The 16669-nt window shown below is 42.7% G+C and overlaps 1 protein-coding gene and 1 long non-coding RNA gene across 2 annotated transcripts; one reads left to right on the top strand and one right to left on the bottom strand.

The window, feature by feature from the left end:
* The first annotated feature begins 1299 nt into the window (after window positions 1-1299).
* On the top strand, window positions 1300-2999 carry ovca2 (OVCA2 serine hydrolase domain containing). Its single transcript, XM_068716529.1, has 2 exons — window positions 1300-1668; window positions 2195-2999. The coding sequence occupies exons 1-2, from the start codon at window positions 1515-1517 to the stop codon at window positions 2701-2703; spliced, it is 663 nt and encodes a 220-aa protein (XP_068572630.1). The 5' UTR covers window positions 1300-1514; the 3' UTR covers window positions 2704-2999.
* Window positions 3000-7651: 4652 nt separating this feature from the next.
* LOC137876735 (uncharacterized) lies at window positions 7652-12025 on the bottom strand. Its single transcript, XR_011103456.1, has 2 exons — window positions 11944-12025; window positions 7652-8782 (listed from the first exon to the last, which is right to left on the bottom strand). It is a non-coding gene; the product is annotated as an uncharacterized lncRNA (long non-coding RNA).
* Window positions 12026-16669: the final 4644 nt, after the last annotated feature.

Here is a 16669-nt window from a genome sequence, read left to right on the forward strand (position 1 = left end):
TAGCTGCTTTATATCGCCTGGCTTGCCTGAGATGTAGCAAGAGACATTCTCATCTGAGTCTTTAGGAGTCAGCCTCTCACCAGTTCGTAATGAGTCAATCCTCCTGCCCCAGAAATGCATGCAAATACTATAGAGCATCAGTCAGACAAAATGCAAAATGCATCTGTGATGAAGGTGAGAGGTGGAAGGAAGAATTCTGCTTGATTATTTTCCCTTTTTTTTTTTCTTTTTTTTTAATGGTTAAGATCATGAGTGTAAATGTGTCTTATTTTAAGTCCTGGGTTGTAAATACAGATGAGAAACTGAGTTGCTCTGGCTAGTACTGGGCTTTCTATAGCCTGTTTATGGGGTGGCTGAGGCTCAGGAGGTAGAGCGGGTTGTCCTTTAATCACAAGGTTGGGGGTTCCTCAGCTCCTACTGTTTTTGAGCAAGACACTGAACCCCACCTTGCCACCGCTTGTGTATTAATGTGTGCGTCTATGAGTGAATGAGAGGCTAACTGTTTAGCGCTTTGGTCGCTACGGTAGAAAGGCTCTGTATAAAGGCATTCTATTCACCATGAAGGTAACTCAAGGCCACAAATGCATGTTCTAATTGATTTGCACTTCTCTACAGAAATGTGTAAAGCTTTATCATGCAAAAGCCACACAATTAATTTATTATACAAATGTATAATGGATTAACTTTCTGTCCGAATAATTCAGACCAGAATACACCAAAGAGAACAGAGTTTATTTAACTTTCAACTCAGAAGTTCAACTAATGAACTAATAATACACAAGATAAGGTTTTTTTCCTGTGAGAACATCATAAGGCCAAAACTCTTTACCTCATTAAGTCAACAATGTTACAGTCATTTAGCTGAATGGTTGCCGCATCATAAGTATGAGCCATATGTTCAGCAGGCTGTTAATCAGAGCTGCCGCTGCAGTAATGTACAAGAAAAAAGTTTGATTTGAAAGGCTGTTAAAACTTCTGTCACTTTGAGCCACTACAGTCACTGAGTGTCATCTGAGGAAAAACAGACTGATGACTGTTTTGACACATGTCAGGGTATAGCGAATCAGGTTGGCTTCTTTAAAAACATTAAATATGACAATTTTGACAGGGTCAGCATGTAGCAACTACAAATTAAAAGAGGTATTTTAAAATGTCGAGGTCATGTTCATTTGCTATATATTCATATTTAAGTGTATTCTTTATTTTATACAGTGGTAATGAGAAAAACATTTCAGTCACGTTTAGCAACTAGGGTTTTATTTTGAAAATAATAAACGGAAGTACTATTATTTTCTTCCGGCTGACTTCATGAGTTACACTTTCGGTATTTTATAAGCTACACAACTCTTCGTCTTTCAACTGCTGTGTACTTTATCTGACCAGTGAAAGCGGTTTGTTGTATAACGACGAATTGTTATTCTTACATACTGGTATTAAAGTAAATATTATCTGAACTGTTATTGAAACTCGCTTCCCTGGCTAGCTTTACCTAAGTCAGCTAAGCTAACTCCTTCATGGCACCTCTCCGGGTCCTGTGCATCCACGGTTACCGTCAGAACGGCAGCTCGTTCCGGGAAAAGACAGGAGCTCTGCGGAAGCTGTTGAAGAAACACGTGGAGCTCGTTTACCTGAGCGCACCGCACTGTGTGCAGCAAGCCAGCGGTGAAGGTGGGTCAAACTCTCCACCTGCCTTCAACCAAAACACACTGTTGGTGTAAGTAGAAGTAGCTGGTAGACTTTTATGTTATTGCAAGTTTAGAGGTTGACACGCTTGTTTTCATTTTGTAGATTGCTGCTTATATTTAATATGTGTTCTACAATGACCTATTAACAAATCAGGGATGTTACAGCCACATGTTGTACTTCATGTTAACAGCTTTAACAAGATAATTCATTAATTGTGATCTGACACTAACTTCCTGCTTGTATGCAAACACTTTAAATAAATATCAACTGCAGTTAGACTTCAGATTAGAACATGCAGGTTTTTAATTTCTACAAAAATATTAAGAATACAGAATACACATATAAAATGAAGGAAATGTTGACATATTTCCATGCACTAATAACCTAATTAAAGATTCAATAAATGTTTAAGAGTAATTTTCAGAGAACAAAAACTTTGGCCCACTCATCTACGGTAAAAAATGTAACACAGCAGGATAACCACTTTCTTCTTCTGTTGTTTCAAAAGCTCTGGAGAAAGAGAATGGCCCTGGAGGCGACGAGGACTCGAGGGGTTGGTGGTTTTCTGACATCCAGGCTCGGAGCTTTAGTGCTCAGCAGCAGTGTGAGGACAGCCTGGGGCTCGACGAGAGCGTGGCGGCTGTGAGAGAAGCCGTGAAGACCCAAGGACCATTTGATGGCATCCTGGGCTTTAGTCAGGGAGCAGCTTTTGTGGCCATGTTGTGCTCTCTTCAGGAGCAAAAACTGGAGCCAGAATTCAACTTCCGCTTTTCCATCCTTGTCGCTGGTTTCCGCAGCGCATGTGAGGAGCACAAGAAGTTCTACAACCCTCCCCTCCAGATCCCCTCCCTGCATGTGTTTGGACTGGAAGACCGAGTCATCCCCGACAACATGAGCAGGGAGCTCCTCCCTTCCTTCCAAGACCCTCAGGTCTTGACACATCCTAGTGGCCATTTTGTCCCGGCTGCATCTGCTCATAGACAAGCCTACCAGGACTTTCTCAAGAGGTTCCAGTGAGAAACCAAAGTTTCAGAAACTCGGTCAGGTGTTAAATAAGTGAAGAGCCAAGAAATCAGACTCAAGCGCTTAAATGAGGCAAAAGAATGTTGATTATGTAATATTAAAAAATAAATCTTGTGATGCCATAATTGATTCTAGAGGCCCTCTGGGTAAAAATGCCACATTCATGTCATGAGTTCTGTTCTCTGGAAGCTTTTTTTTTTTCACTTCTTCTGATCTTATCTGTCCAAAACAGACTGCTGTTCTTCTCAGGGAAGATGTGTTGTGACAGACAATAAAATGTGACAATTGTTTGTTTAATGTGTTCTGTTCTCTGTTTCTCTCAAGTCACCTTTATTAAGACTCTATTGCTTAAATCATTGCTAATGCATTACTTTTTCTTTGTAACATATATTTAAATTCATCATAGCAGAAAAAACATGTGTAACTAAAAGCTATCATGATGGCTTTGTTACAATATAAACAGAATTTTAAACGCTGCAAGGCGATCCAACTACTACTTTGTTTGCAGCACACTAATGCCTTTCGAAAGAGACAGGTCTGGTTGGCAGATGGGAGCAATCAGGACATTTTTGGAAACTAAATGAATATAAGGAAATAATTATTTTGGAATCAATGTAAATGTATTTTCCATTTTTTCCTTGTGCTGCAATCTCATTTCATATTTGCAACGCCACGTCATCAGAGGACTGAATTTTTGAGGTCCTGAGAAGACTCCTCCATAATTGTGGAAAGTTATAACAAGAATTTTATTTCAGAGCTACGATGGAAACCTTGATTTAATTAGTTCGAGAAATATTTTGCATAACATTGCTTTGCAAACTGCTTCACTCATGTAGCTGTGTAACAATAGAACCTCATACGGAAACAAATGGGTATTAAAAATACCTGAGAGTTTGTACAAATGAAAACGATCAATTGTTGGAGTCATCTCTACACATCGTCATGTGGTTACTGAGTCATTTTCACCCACGTGGAAGTTACATGAATGACAAGTTGGTCTGCCATCCAGAGGCGATGCATCTCAATGACTAGTTGAGGTGTTTTGCTTACAGGGATGCATGAAGGTGGTACCTCATATGAGACTTATAGAGACAAGTTTAAGGACATGTTGTTCTTTTACAGCTGAAGCATGTGCACGTCAGACTGCACTCTTGCGATTGTTTCCAGATGTGTGCTCTCTCTCTTCCACCTCTTCCTCTCCCTCCTTCCCGTTTTGCTTTCATCTCCTTCTACCTTGCTTCGAACTCTCCGCAACATCCTCCTCCCTTTCACATCCTGTGTGTCATGCACAACGTACCCCGCTGTATGTCTGCTGCATCCATGACATGGACAAAAATAGTCGTCTGGATATCTCGCAATCCACTCTTGATCTGAAAACTGCAGACAACTGCGGGCTGTTGTGGGTGGTGATTTGCCTTTCTGACATGAAATTCCACAGTTAAACATCTGAACATCAACTTCCTCTCCTGTACACGAAAACGCTTGCTCTCTGAATCTGTCTTCATGTTTTTTTTTAACATGTTACCTGTTTCAACATCTTATGAGCCACTGCTGCAACTGACACATACACACCCACATATCATGGCTATGTCGTAGTCTCGTTTCTCCATAATAGCCCTCATATTCACTGTCTCCTGTGCTCCCCCGTGGCCCTTGTGTCCCTCCAAGACCTCACAGCGCACACACACACACACACACACACACACACACACACAGACACACACACACACTCATACACATGGTTTTGATAACAACTAGAGGCGAATGGAGAGTGAGAGTGAGTGAGCGAGGGAAACAGTAAAAGAAAAACACAGAGGGACACTCTTGCCAGTAAGTTTTACAACAGAGCCGTGACTCCCTTCTCAGGAATCTGTTCCCCCTGTTGCACAACAACCGGGAAATAATGGAATGAGAGACAGAGACAGATGAGGGTGGAGTCATCCTCGCTCTCTCTCTCTCTCTCTCCCTCTCTCTCTCTCTCTGCCTCCCCCTTTTCCCCACTCTGCATGTCTCTGGCTTTTGTGGTTAAAAAGGGAGAGCAAGGGCACATACAAGTTTTCGCTGCGATTGAAGGATCACTTTTTCCCTCTTCCCCCGGTGGAGTACGGGGGTTGGAGCAGAGGGGTGTGTCAGAGCACAGATGGGCTCTATTTTGATTATGGAGCATTTGTTGTTATGGGAGACGGACGGAGGGGAGGGGCCATGTGGTGAATGTGTCTATATAAGACTTGCACTTAAACTCCAAAGAGCCTGGTCATCCCATGGCCCAGGCTCGTCCAGACACTCACAAAGTTGACCAACTCTGCCGTGGTACTATTGCTACCGCTATACTGACAGCTCTCACTGGAATAATCTGTGATATTCAGCACGAGGACTTGAGATTGTATCACCTGGCCTACAACTTTTGGATGTGTGTACTTTTGTCATCATTGTAATCTACAATTGATCTGATCCCCACAAAGAGAAGATGCTGAAGACACAGGGATTGTTGTGTAATTTGGATTTTTAACTTGATGTTTCACACCTCTGAAAACATAATACGCCGTGTCTGCATGTGTGTGCTTTCACCGTTGGTATGCAGATAGATGTGATGTTACATCATGCTGGAGGTTTTCCAGAGGTATGGCCTGTGTCCAGTATCACATGGGATTTAGCCATGTCTCCCTGCTTCCTGTATTTGTGTGTATGGGCTGGTGCATTTGCGCCCGCATAGTTTGCATAGAAAAAACAACCTAACCTCATGATGTGAGAGCTGTTTAGATATGCAGCGTGTTTGACGTGTGTGATGTGTGTTGACATATGAAAGAGGGAACAGTGGGAGTATATTTAGAGTTGTCAGTCAAATTGCTATTTAAAGAACAGAAAAGGCAAGAAAAGTCAGTCGGTGTCAGCTAATGACATGAAACTACACAGTGAAGAAATCTATGCTGCAGTCATGGTGTGTAATCTAGGCCCATACAACGTACAGAGGGTGTTCATGCCTATGAGTGCATGGGTGTGTATCTGCATATTTTGCTTCCTCCATATGGCTGTGATTTGATCATTTGTTAGTTAATGCAACGTCCTGCCTGTGATTGACCACTCAACCTGTTCATAGTGGTTGTATCTGGTTCAAACTTTAATACCAGAGTAACTATGTTCAGGGGTTGTGTGGACCGTTGACTGAGGAGGTGAACTAAGGACACAGCTGAGGCGATCCATTTGATGTATGAGGTCATCTGCAGTCATTTGTCTGCTTGTGTGCTTTACTCGACTGTTTTAGAGGCCGTGGCTGGGCCCTGGCGAGGACAGCTGTGGTTTGGCTGTCCTTATAGGTGCCTAACTGACTCTGCTGGGGTAAATATTAGTCATCGAGACTGTGGAGGAGAACTGTGGTAGGTTCTGGATAAAACAAAACAGAGCGAGGGAGGGGGGGGGGAGGGCACGTCTTGGCTCACATATCCCCCAAAAATGTGGTCCCTGTTGTGCAATCTTGTTTAGTTTTATAAAATGTGTAAAAGGTTTGGTGAGGTGGAAAGGGGATGTTACAACAATTCAATCAAGAGCCTTTGCTGTGCTTGTGTAGCTCAGGGATATCGATGTAGAGGAATACTTTGCAGACTAAAGATCTTAAACAAGCGATAACAATTGCATTGCTACTGAAGTAAAGACCATAATCAAAGCCTTAAACCCTTGGTGGATGTTAAGTTACACAATACTTTCTCAGTCTTGCTCTGGAACCTGATGCAAATGGGGTCTGAGACTAATACACTATTAATACTATAATACACACAATTTTTTATTTGATATTAAAGATTTAAAGGCTTCATAATAATTATACATGAATTCACTTTTTTTCACAAATTTGCACGTCCCCATAACTTAAATCATTAACACTTAGTTTAAGGTTTGGTTAAGGTTAGGTTTAGTTCAAGTTAAGGTTAGGTTTGGGTTTAGGTTGAGGTTGAGGTTAGGTTTAGGATTAGGCTGATAGTTATGTATAGGGTTCAGGTAAGTCTCAAGGAAATGAAAGTAAGTCAATGTAAACAAAGTCATGTATGACTGTATGTGTGTATGTGTGTGTCAGATAACTTTGCTTCTCAGCCCTGAACAGTAAGAGTTTATGTGCTGTTGTTTATCTGTCAGCACATGAGCTTTTATTGTACAGGGAGGCCGAGGATAAACAACTGTTCATCCAGCTTTCTTTTTCTTTCTCTCTCTTCTCTTCTCTTTTCTTTTCTTCAGTCAGCACACAGCAAATATGTTACCATTTTTTAAGATCACAGACAAAGGAAATTATGCATAATTGGAATGTGATGGTGGGGGATGCAGTGAAGAGTAAAATAGTCTTTTCTCAAAACAACTTCAGTATTCTTTGTGATACACAGTGACAGCACTATGTGTCTCATATGATTGTATCATGTTTGTAAAATAATTTTACCTTGGTGTAGCCATGATCTGTATGCTGACTTTTTGGTTCTATCAATTCCACCCCCCCAACCTCACCCCTTTTTTTTACTAACTTTGAAGAACTGCAACTGTGTCGAATATCTCAGAGTTTGAACAGCTGCCACACATAAATTGAAAGACATATCAACCTTTCTGTTATGGTGGAATCTGGAGTCACTCAAATAGCATCTGCCTTGTTTTAACCCGTTTTTCTACTCAGAACTTAAGTACCACCACCATCTGTCCCATCAGTTACAAACTGAAAGGTAGCCATGTAAGCAAGTATCCACAAAACACTGGCAAATGTTTTATTTTATTTTATTTCATTCTATTAAATCAGGCACATATTTTGCTCCAAAATATTTCAACTTGGAAAAAGTTTAGTAGCTCTGTTATAAGCAGATGACAGACAATTCCTGACCTGTAGAGGGCAGAATAACTCTGAATATTATAGACGAATAGGCCAAGGACTAGTACATTCTTTGTACATTATGTGTGTGTGTGTGTGTGTGTGTGTGAGTGTGTGTGTGTGTGTGTGTGTGTGTGTGTGTGTGTGTGTGTGTGTGTGTGTGTGTGTCTGTGTGTGTCTGTGTGTGTGTTTGTTGTGAGCATGCCATAGTATCTGCACGTGTGCATGCATACATGTGGGTTAGCCTATAGGACCCAGTGTGTGGTTTATTTTCGCCTGCAGGTTACAGCGGAGCCTACTGGGAATTCCTGGCTGTGCTGCAAAAAAGTGAGGCTGCTCTTGTCTGATAAGTAGAGAGGGGAACAGGTGTTGGAGCTGGCTGACTCATCCGTTCAGCATGTGCTCTTTGCATTCATTACTGTGATTAATAATCAAACCATGAAGAAATATCATTACCTAATAAAGATAAAGTGAAAAGCCATATGTGTCTATATGTGTCATTGCAAACTTAATTGTTTATATATGCAGTTTTGATAAATTATCCAGGGAAATATTTGTTCCAGTCAGGAACAAGTCAATCTGACAACTGTGCTCCTCCAGACAGTAGTGTATGTGGATGAGTGAGCGACCTCTGACCTACTTTTTAAATAAGAAGAGAACTTCAACATCTTAATTGTATGCAAACTCACTTATTAGCAACAAACTAACTTTTTACCTTCCTGATGTCACCTGCCCCTAACGACCATGGCTGTAGACTGTTACCGTGGTGCCGTTGCTAGAGTAACAATCTAAAGCCACGGTCGCCATGGAGACAGCAGGGTGGAGGAAGAGCTGGTGTTGTCATGGTAACTCGAAACCGCAGGTCTCATTGGTTTGAGACTGGATATTACGCACTTACATGGTGTAGGACTCCCCCAATGCAAGCCCACACAGGTTTCCTTACTGAGCAGGAGAGACACAGAGAGAAATGTCTGACACACAGTGTACTGAACAGTGTCTCCATGATGTTTTTCCCCTTTAGGTAGATATCACTATACGGCATGGCCTCTGCATGTCCACGCTGTCTTCAGTGTGGTGTTTTGGTGCATTGCCAGGCTTCAGTAGCCATGACTGTAGACTGTTACTGTACTGTGACACTGTATAAGCAGTAAGCAGTCTAAAGCCAAGGTGCTGATGCTCTGGCCAAGTGAGGAGGAAGAGATGGGAAGAAGGGCAAACACTCCCCTTTGTGGAAACCTGCATCGGCAAAAAGAGGAGAGGATATAGGTATAACATTACTGGAATCAAGCCTGACACAATTCCCAAGAGGTGGATGCTGATCAATACAGTCCTTGTTGACCAGGGGTATCCCAGTGACCTAAATAGTAAATGTGGGAGAGTATAAGATGCTCAATGCTACTGCTTAAACCATAATGGCCATATTTTCTTAAGTTATACCGCCAACTCTGCACCATTATGCGTGGCCCTGTGCTGTTACTTTAAAACAACATGTTGCTGATTAAAACTTGAGGTCAAGACTATCCAAAATGTGCCTTTACTGCTATCCTCTGAACTGGGGTAAAATGAAAAGCAAATACACATTGGTGGATGGATCTTGTTCTTTTCAAACGTTGCAAAGTGTCTAATTGTCTTGTGCTATTTTCTAGATAGTGTCTCAATCTTGGTCTCCAAAGCAATCAATGAATCATCTATACATTATACTGATTAGCCGGTCAGTCAGTCAAGCAAAGGTACAAACTGTAATAATATGTCAACAAATATTCTCAGTCATCCAGCTCAAATTTTTTATCTGAATGTAAGATCCTAGAAAACTCATGACACATTGACATGAGACTAGCAGAGCAGGAGCCGGGGATCGAACCACTGACCCTCTGATTGAAAGGCGGCCCTGCTCTCCACTTAGCCACGATCACCCCGTGATGGTCACCTTTGTAATGAAACAAAGTCACCAAAACAAGAGGAGAATAAGAACTTTTTAGGAATATCCCCCAATTATGAGATTGCATTAGGTTGAGATTATGTTGAGTATTTGGGTTATTATTGCATTGGCTACCATATCATCAAGCAGCCCCAAACAAGTAATTGTTGAATAAGAACTTTCGAATCTGTCTAACTCATTTACAAAAAACAACTCTCTCCTATTCGACCTCTCCACCCTTAAGCTGTTGGGTTTTTCGTCCCTTTAACCAGGAGATGTCCTTAATTAGATCAGGTGAGTCACTGGCCAAGTACAGGGGCCTTTTAAAGCCAGGCAGTTATGGTGCATTATGCTAAAGACCACTGACAGCAGTCCACCTCTGTAAGAACTATAGGCAAAATATTTACAACAACGAATCAAGTCTGTCTAGGAAGAAGAAACATAAAAGATAGCCATCACTTTTCACTTTTATGAGGATATTCCACTAACAGAGATTAGTTTAATTTCAACAAGCAAATGTCTTGTTGAAATATATTCATTTCTGAGGGGGTCTCTGCAACAGGTTCCTTGTCATGTGTTTCAGCACCACGGCGCTGGGACAGCGACACAACGGCGCTGTGGCTCGGCGCTGTCCGCGGTGCTGAAGTGGACGACACTGACAGCGGGGAGGCAACTTAAAGGTGTCATTTTTGCAGCAGATCGAGTCAAAGAGTCAACATCCCAAATCTTAGTTGAGAAAAGTAATGTGTATTTTAACTCATAACGAATTAAATCTATAGTTGGTTGCTCTGAAAGTATATCTCCCATTACATACTATCTTCTCCAACTTAACCGTGTCTGAAGTGGACCACAGGCTCTGCAGTCTCTGCTCTCATCACCGAGTAGATGTTGGTCAGGTGGTGAGTACCGTCACGCGTCTTACTGCTCGACAAGTCACGTGCCCGAGGGTACGGGCATATGACGTCACGTCACGAGAAAACCAATCGGCTCTCGTCCTATTCTGCTGCCTGGCTTATCAGAGCGCGTGGGCAGTGGCTTGGTCTGGCTCGGTTTCCATGGCACCCGGGAGAAACTGCTTAACCTGACCAGCATCCAGTGAAATATGCACGGAATCATAAAAAGAGAGTCGTGAACGTGAGCCTGGATTTTGGTGGATCTTCACTCTTTTTTGTTGTAAAGCCTAACAATAAGAAGACACTTAAACGCTTATATTAGTTCACACGATTTCAGCATTATGCTGTTACATTACACTAAGATATAGCATTCAGTATAATGATGAACAAGGTTGTTTGAATTATTGTTCTGGTATCATACACTGTTCTATCATAACAGCCGGTTAATCTACTATTATCTCTATATTATATTAGAATATGTCACGTTGCTTTGATTTAATTGACATTGTCTGATCAACGTCAGTGCAACAGTAGCCACAACAACGAGTTGTGAATGAACAAGGGGTTTCATTGACTCGCTCCACCCACTCCTCCCTCGTACTGTCCGCGCACGAGCTTCTCACATTGCGCATTCACACCCCCGCACGGAAGAGGATCACACTGCATTGTGCGTGCACGCGTGCGTGCGCGCTATGCCCATAAAAGGGCTATAGTAGATGACTGCGTATCATCTGCAAAGTGCGCAAGAATGACGCAGGGCTGACTTCACTGGCTGACGACGTCACAGAACTCAGACTGAAAAAAAAAAAGTTAAATGAAAAAGCCGACCGGAAGTGTACGAAGGGGAGGGAGGAGGAGGAAAAGGGGGAGAGGCGGAGGCGAGGAGTTTACCGCCACACCGGAAGAAAGTGATGGCTATAATGTCATCACTATCACCGGAAACCTCCCGGTGCCACGCGCTCCCGAGAATGTAGAGGGGTTGGTGAGGAACACCCCCGCCTCCTCACTCCTCCAATACGCTCACACAAGAAACATGCATAAACACACACATTGGGGCTCAGGGGTATGTGCGCCTCTGTGTTTGCGCACGTGCCAGTGTACATTGCACGGTGGCATTTGCACATCAGGTAGACAATACCGGTTAACCAAAACAGCGCCTACCTTTTTAATTGTGAACTAGTGTCAACCTGTGTGAACATACATGACCAATGGTGATATATGTATAAAAGTATATTTGTCCCGTGCGTTATTGAAACAGATTGAGCCAGACTCTGACAGAAAATAACACATCTAGAAGGCGGTTTTTGTCTGCAGTTAGGTCCTTTCCGAAATTCTCTATATATTTTTTGAGGTTGCAGGCAGAATGCTGCCCACATGGGAGAGAAAATGAGTCACACTGCAGCAACTTCCAACCGGAGAGTGAAGATGGGAATAGCGTCAGTCAAAACAGACTATGGGGCTTATTAAGGGGATGGCCCATCGAATACACCGTCTCTCTTGGTTGCACTTAATCAGAGGGGATTTTTCTCTCTCCAGGGTTCAGATAAAGTCACACAAAATCAGGTCTGTATATGAATTTAACTTACCTCAGTCAAAGTTCCCTCTGTGGCCATGGCTGCGGCGTCTTGCTGTAGAAATATGTCTGCATCTCTAAACTTGCTATCTTCATCAACACGAAACTGTCAGCGCAAATCTGTGCCATGCAGTCTTCGCGCACAGACGCTGTCGTCTCGATCTTCTCCAAAGTCGCTCTCCATACAGACCGGGCTCTCCCATCAACCGTAGGCTTTTTATAGAGATCCCGTAGTAACTAGTAGAGGGTACGGGGGAGGGAGGGAGGGAGGGAGGGAGGAAGGTGGAGAGGGAGAGCTCATTCAAAGATTCACCTACACATGTACGTGCGTATCCCACGTCATTGAAAGGAGTGCAGCTATTTATAAAGGGGAGGAAAAGTATAGCCTGAATCACTGTGCAGGTCTTTAAAAAGGAGGATGGAAATAGCATGGCTGTTGTGTATGTCGCTCTTTACAATGAAATGTCAAATATTAAAAGCTCTGACGAGAATATTCCTATAATATAAAGACATTTGAAGTCTCTGAAGTCGCTCATTAGTGAGTGTAGGCTAATCGCATTTCCATCTTCCAATATTGCTTTAACAGCGTACTGCATCGTCGTTCAATTTAGCAAGGGATACATTTCAGATTGTCTATTTTTTTTGTTGCTTCTGTCGCTGGATTTAGTTGTTGCTTCGGTCCAAGTGGATACTTTGATGTATCGACAAATAATATTATGTATGTTTAAATCAGTCAACCCAAAACGTTACAGCTCCAATTCTCTCTCGATGCAGTCGATTTATTGGAAAATATCAAAAAAAGAAAACACGTCTCCAGAGCTAACACACGAATATGTTCAAAATGTGTTTGTCAAATGATGATAGCGATGAGCAAATAATTATGTTTAGATGAGGCGATGAATCACTGCCGCTGTCTGCTTAGAGTGACTGGGCATGTTTGATGCAGTGCGTTGATGTATTTTTTTTGTATATTTGTGTAATTTCATGAATTAAACTCGATCCAACTTAGTTTCTAACACAGCTGCAGAAACCTCGGCAGAGATGTGACGGGAGTCGTGCATAAACCATCCCGACGCTGTTGAGCTCACAACACATTCGGGGGAGACCCTCGTGCGTAAAGAGGTGTGTCAGCAGCCTGTAGATTAGATTCACTTAGGACGCATGATTTAAATGCCCCTTTGGGTCCTCTTGAATTGAGGAAGCACGCAGTGACGCCACGCGAGAGTGGAAATTGAGAGAAAACTTATATGGCCCGGCACTACTCCAAACACTCGCCAGGTGAGGATTGTGATCTATCGCCTGCACAACCCACCTCCACACACGCCTCCTTTATCCAGACATTGCTGAATAAATTAGAGATGTATTCTCTTTCAACAACAAGGGATTTCAAAAGAAAGGTAAATTATAATTCCACTCTCAATTTAAAGTCCAAATCAAAGCAATATCATGCAGGCTGCAAGGAACGTTTCTTTAATATCTCTAATTTGATACTTTAAGATTTAAATATGTAACAACAGCAAATGTAGAATCACATTTGTAAAATTGCTCCACATCATTTTCAATCCATTTTCACTCCAGTGTGTAATTTTAAACATTTTATGAGTCATAATTCATACATTCATAATAATGCTTGATTGAGTTGTAAACAAGTTTTTCAGCTGTAAACATGTTTCTGATGCAACAAACACAAAACCAGCACTCTTAGAGGAATACACCCTGAAATGAAATTCACACAAGTGTGTGATTGGATTTCAATGAACTCATTGAAACAAACAGTAGGAACACAATCTGTTACTCAACGTTATATATATATATATATATATATATATATATATATATATATATATGTATATATATATATATATATGTATATATATATATATATATATATATATATATATATATATATATATATATATATATATATGTATATATATATATTTGTTTAAACAACTCTTTTTGAGGATGTCGGTACAATTTTGTCCAGAATAATCATATATTTAGAAACTGAATTTGTTATAAAGAACATGTAGTGTTCTAAGCAAGGATAACTATTATTTGCTTGCATTGATGTTTGAAGGATGATGCAATATGAATAGATGTATTGACCGTTGCTCACTCCACCCATGACTTTAAAATTTACATTCGTATCCCCACTAGAGGCAGCCCACTAGGATGTATGTTTATCGCTTAGCAGAAAAAGAAAGCATCCTTGCAACACGGTAGGAAATCAACAATACACCCACAGAGGCCAGTCAACATTAAGATTTTATTCACTCTGTTATTACATTTTTGGTCAGTGACTTGTGCTCTATTTTCCTTACTCTTTTAGAGTAAACTTGCCTCAGATATTATTGCAGAAGAGGAGGAGCATGAATCTTTCACCCCTGGGCCTCAAAACTGTAGAATATCCTTTGACTGCCACCAAACAGCAATATAAATGTGCTGACGTGAGATGCAGGGTGAGCATTGTGCAAGCGTGCGTACGCAAGCATACACAGTCCAATTTTCTCTTTCTACACCTCACATGAATATGCAAGCGGGGGGATGAATGACAAAAAAGTGTGAATGAAGTAGTCCCTCACTTACTCCCTCCTAAATTGTACACTGTCTCTCATTACTGGAGGGGGGACGTGTCGGAACCACGCATGCTGACTACGGGGGTTCCGCAAGGTTCAGTCCTGGGCCCCCTTCTCTTCTCGCTCTACACAACATCTCTGGGTTCTGTTATTCGCTCGCATGACTTCTCCTACCATTGTTATGCCGATGACACCCAGCTGGTCTTGTCATTTCCCCCCGGTGACACCCAAGTGGAGACGCGCATCGCTGCGTGTTTGGCTGACATCTCGAAGTGGATGACGACACACCACCTCAAGCTCAACCTAGACAAAACTGAGCTACTGTTCCTCCCGGGGAAGGGTTGCCCGCACCGGGACCTGTCCATCACCATTGATGATACCGTGGTGACGCCAACTCGGACTGCGAGGAACCTGGGTGTGACCCTGGATGACCAACTGTCATTCTCTGCAAACATTTCATCCGTTACACGCTCCTGCAGATTCCTGCTCTACAACATCAGGAGGATTCATCCCTTCCTGACTGACGAGACGGCGCAGGTTCTCATCCAGGCTCTTGTCATCTCCCGCCTGGACTACTGCAACTCTCTACTCGCCGGAGCCCCGGCGTCGGCCATCAGACCTCTGGAGCTTGTCCAGAAAGCCGCAGCTCGCCTGGTGTTCAATCGCCCCAAGTTCTCCCACACAACTTCCTTTCTCCGTTCTCTACACTGGCTACCTGTAAGAGCTCGCATCCAGTTTAAGACTCTGGTGCTAGCCTACAGGGCAGTGAAAGGAACAGTTGCCCCGTCCCTCAGAGGTCCTGGCGGCCGATCGACCCGGTCACAACTGTTTTCTGTCCTGGCCCCACAGTGGTGGAATGAACTTCTCACTGACGTCAGGACAGCAGAGTCGCTGCCCATCTTTTGGCGCAGGCTGAAAACTCACCTCTTCAGGAAGTGCTACCCTGAGCCTTCCACTTAGCACTTATTGTATTCATACTAGCTTTTTGCACTTATTGTATTCGTATTACTTATAGCACTAACTGTTTTTCTTGTTTCTGCACTGTACTTTGGCTCTGAGTTATGCTCTGCTTCATGCTCTTAGATGCTTGTTTGGAAAAGGAAATGTACTTATGACTTCTGGTGACTAGTAGTTCTTTTGATTACCAATGTTGATGCACTTATTGTAAGTCGCTTTGGATAAAAGCGTCTGCTAAATGACTGTAATGTAAATGTAATGTAATTACTGGCCCTATGGTGCCATAAACACACAAACGCTGCAACAGTATCATATTCTTTAAGTTATCATTTCAATATCTTTAATTTCATCATTTGTAGAAGTTCACCTTTTGCTTCTTGTTTTGACATTAGTCCTCAGGCAGTCCGCCTTCATTTTGTATTCAACTTTCAGCTTGCGTACATCTGGAAGCTTGATTGTGTATCAGGATGCAGATAATTTCCTGTTCAAATCTTTTATCTCTCTGTCATGCCCAGTTGTTGCCTCACTTTCTATCTCCTCATCTGTATTCCAAACAGAGATTGCAGTCAGATAAGAGAGAAAGAAACAGAAATTCATCCCTCCCATACACTCTTCTCTCTCCTCACGACCGCCTACCTTGCCTTCCCACCTCCCTTGCTCCCATTCTGACTCATACTGAAATCCCAGTGAGCCTCCCCCCCCCCCCCCCCCCCCCCCCCCCCCCCCCCCCCCCCCGCTCTCATTTGTGTTTTCTCTCCCTTTGATTGCCAAGCTATCTCAAACGCAGTAAGCAGGGCAAGAGAGAACGAGCAAATGAAAAGATAGAGAGCAAGGGAGACAGGGAGGGAGAGGAGGAGGAGGAGGAGGAAGAAGAAGAGGACTCCGTCCTGCCAAACGTGCCCGTAATGAGGATTCAGATAGGCGAGGAGGAGGAGCATGTGTGTGTGTGTGATGGTGGTGGTGGGGGTGTGTGTCGGAGTGAGATGGAGGTTTAGAAAGAGTGGGTGTTTATTAGTGAAACCCCTCTCGCCCCCGCGTCGTTATCCTCCTCTGTCTCTGTGCACTTCTTGCCTGCAAGATTTGTGAGATCGCAAACCCACACTCACACACAGCAGCAACTCCACATCCACCCACACACACACACACACACACACACACACACACACACGCCTAAGCAGTGACAGATATCTAGTCAGAAACTTT

This window comes from Cebidichthys violaceus, unplaced genomic scaffold, assembly GCF_023349555.1.
Source record: "Cebidichthys violaceus isolate CVI_PGR_0920_01 unplaced genomic scaffold, fCebVio1.0.p SCAF_20, whole genome shotgun sequence".
In the NCBI taxonomy this organism is placed as follows: Eukaryota; Metazoa; Chordata; class Actinopteri; order Perciformes; family Stichaeidae; genus Cebidichthys; species Cebidichthys violaceus.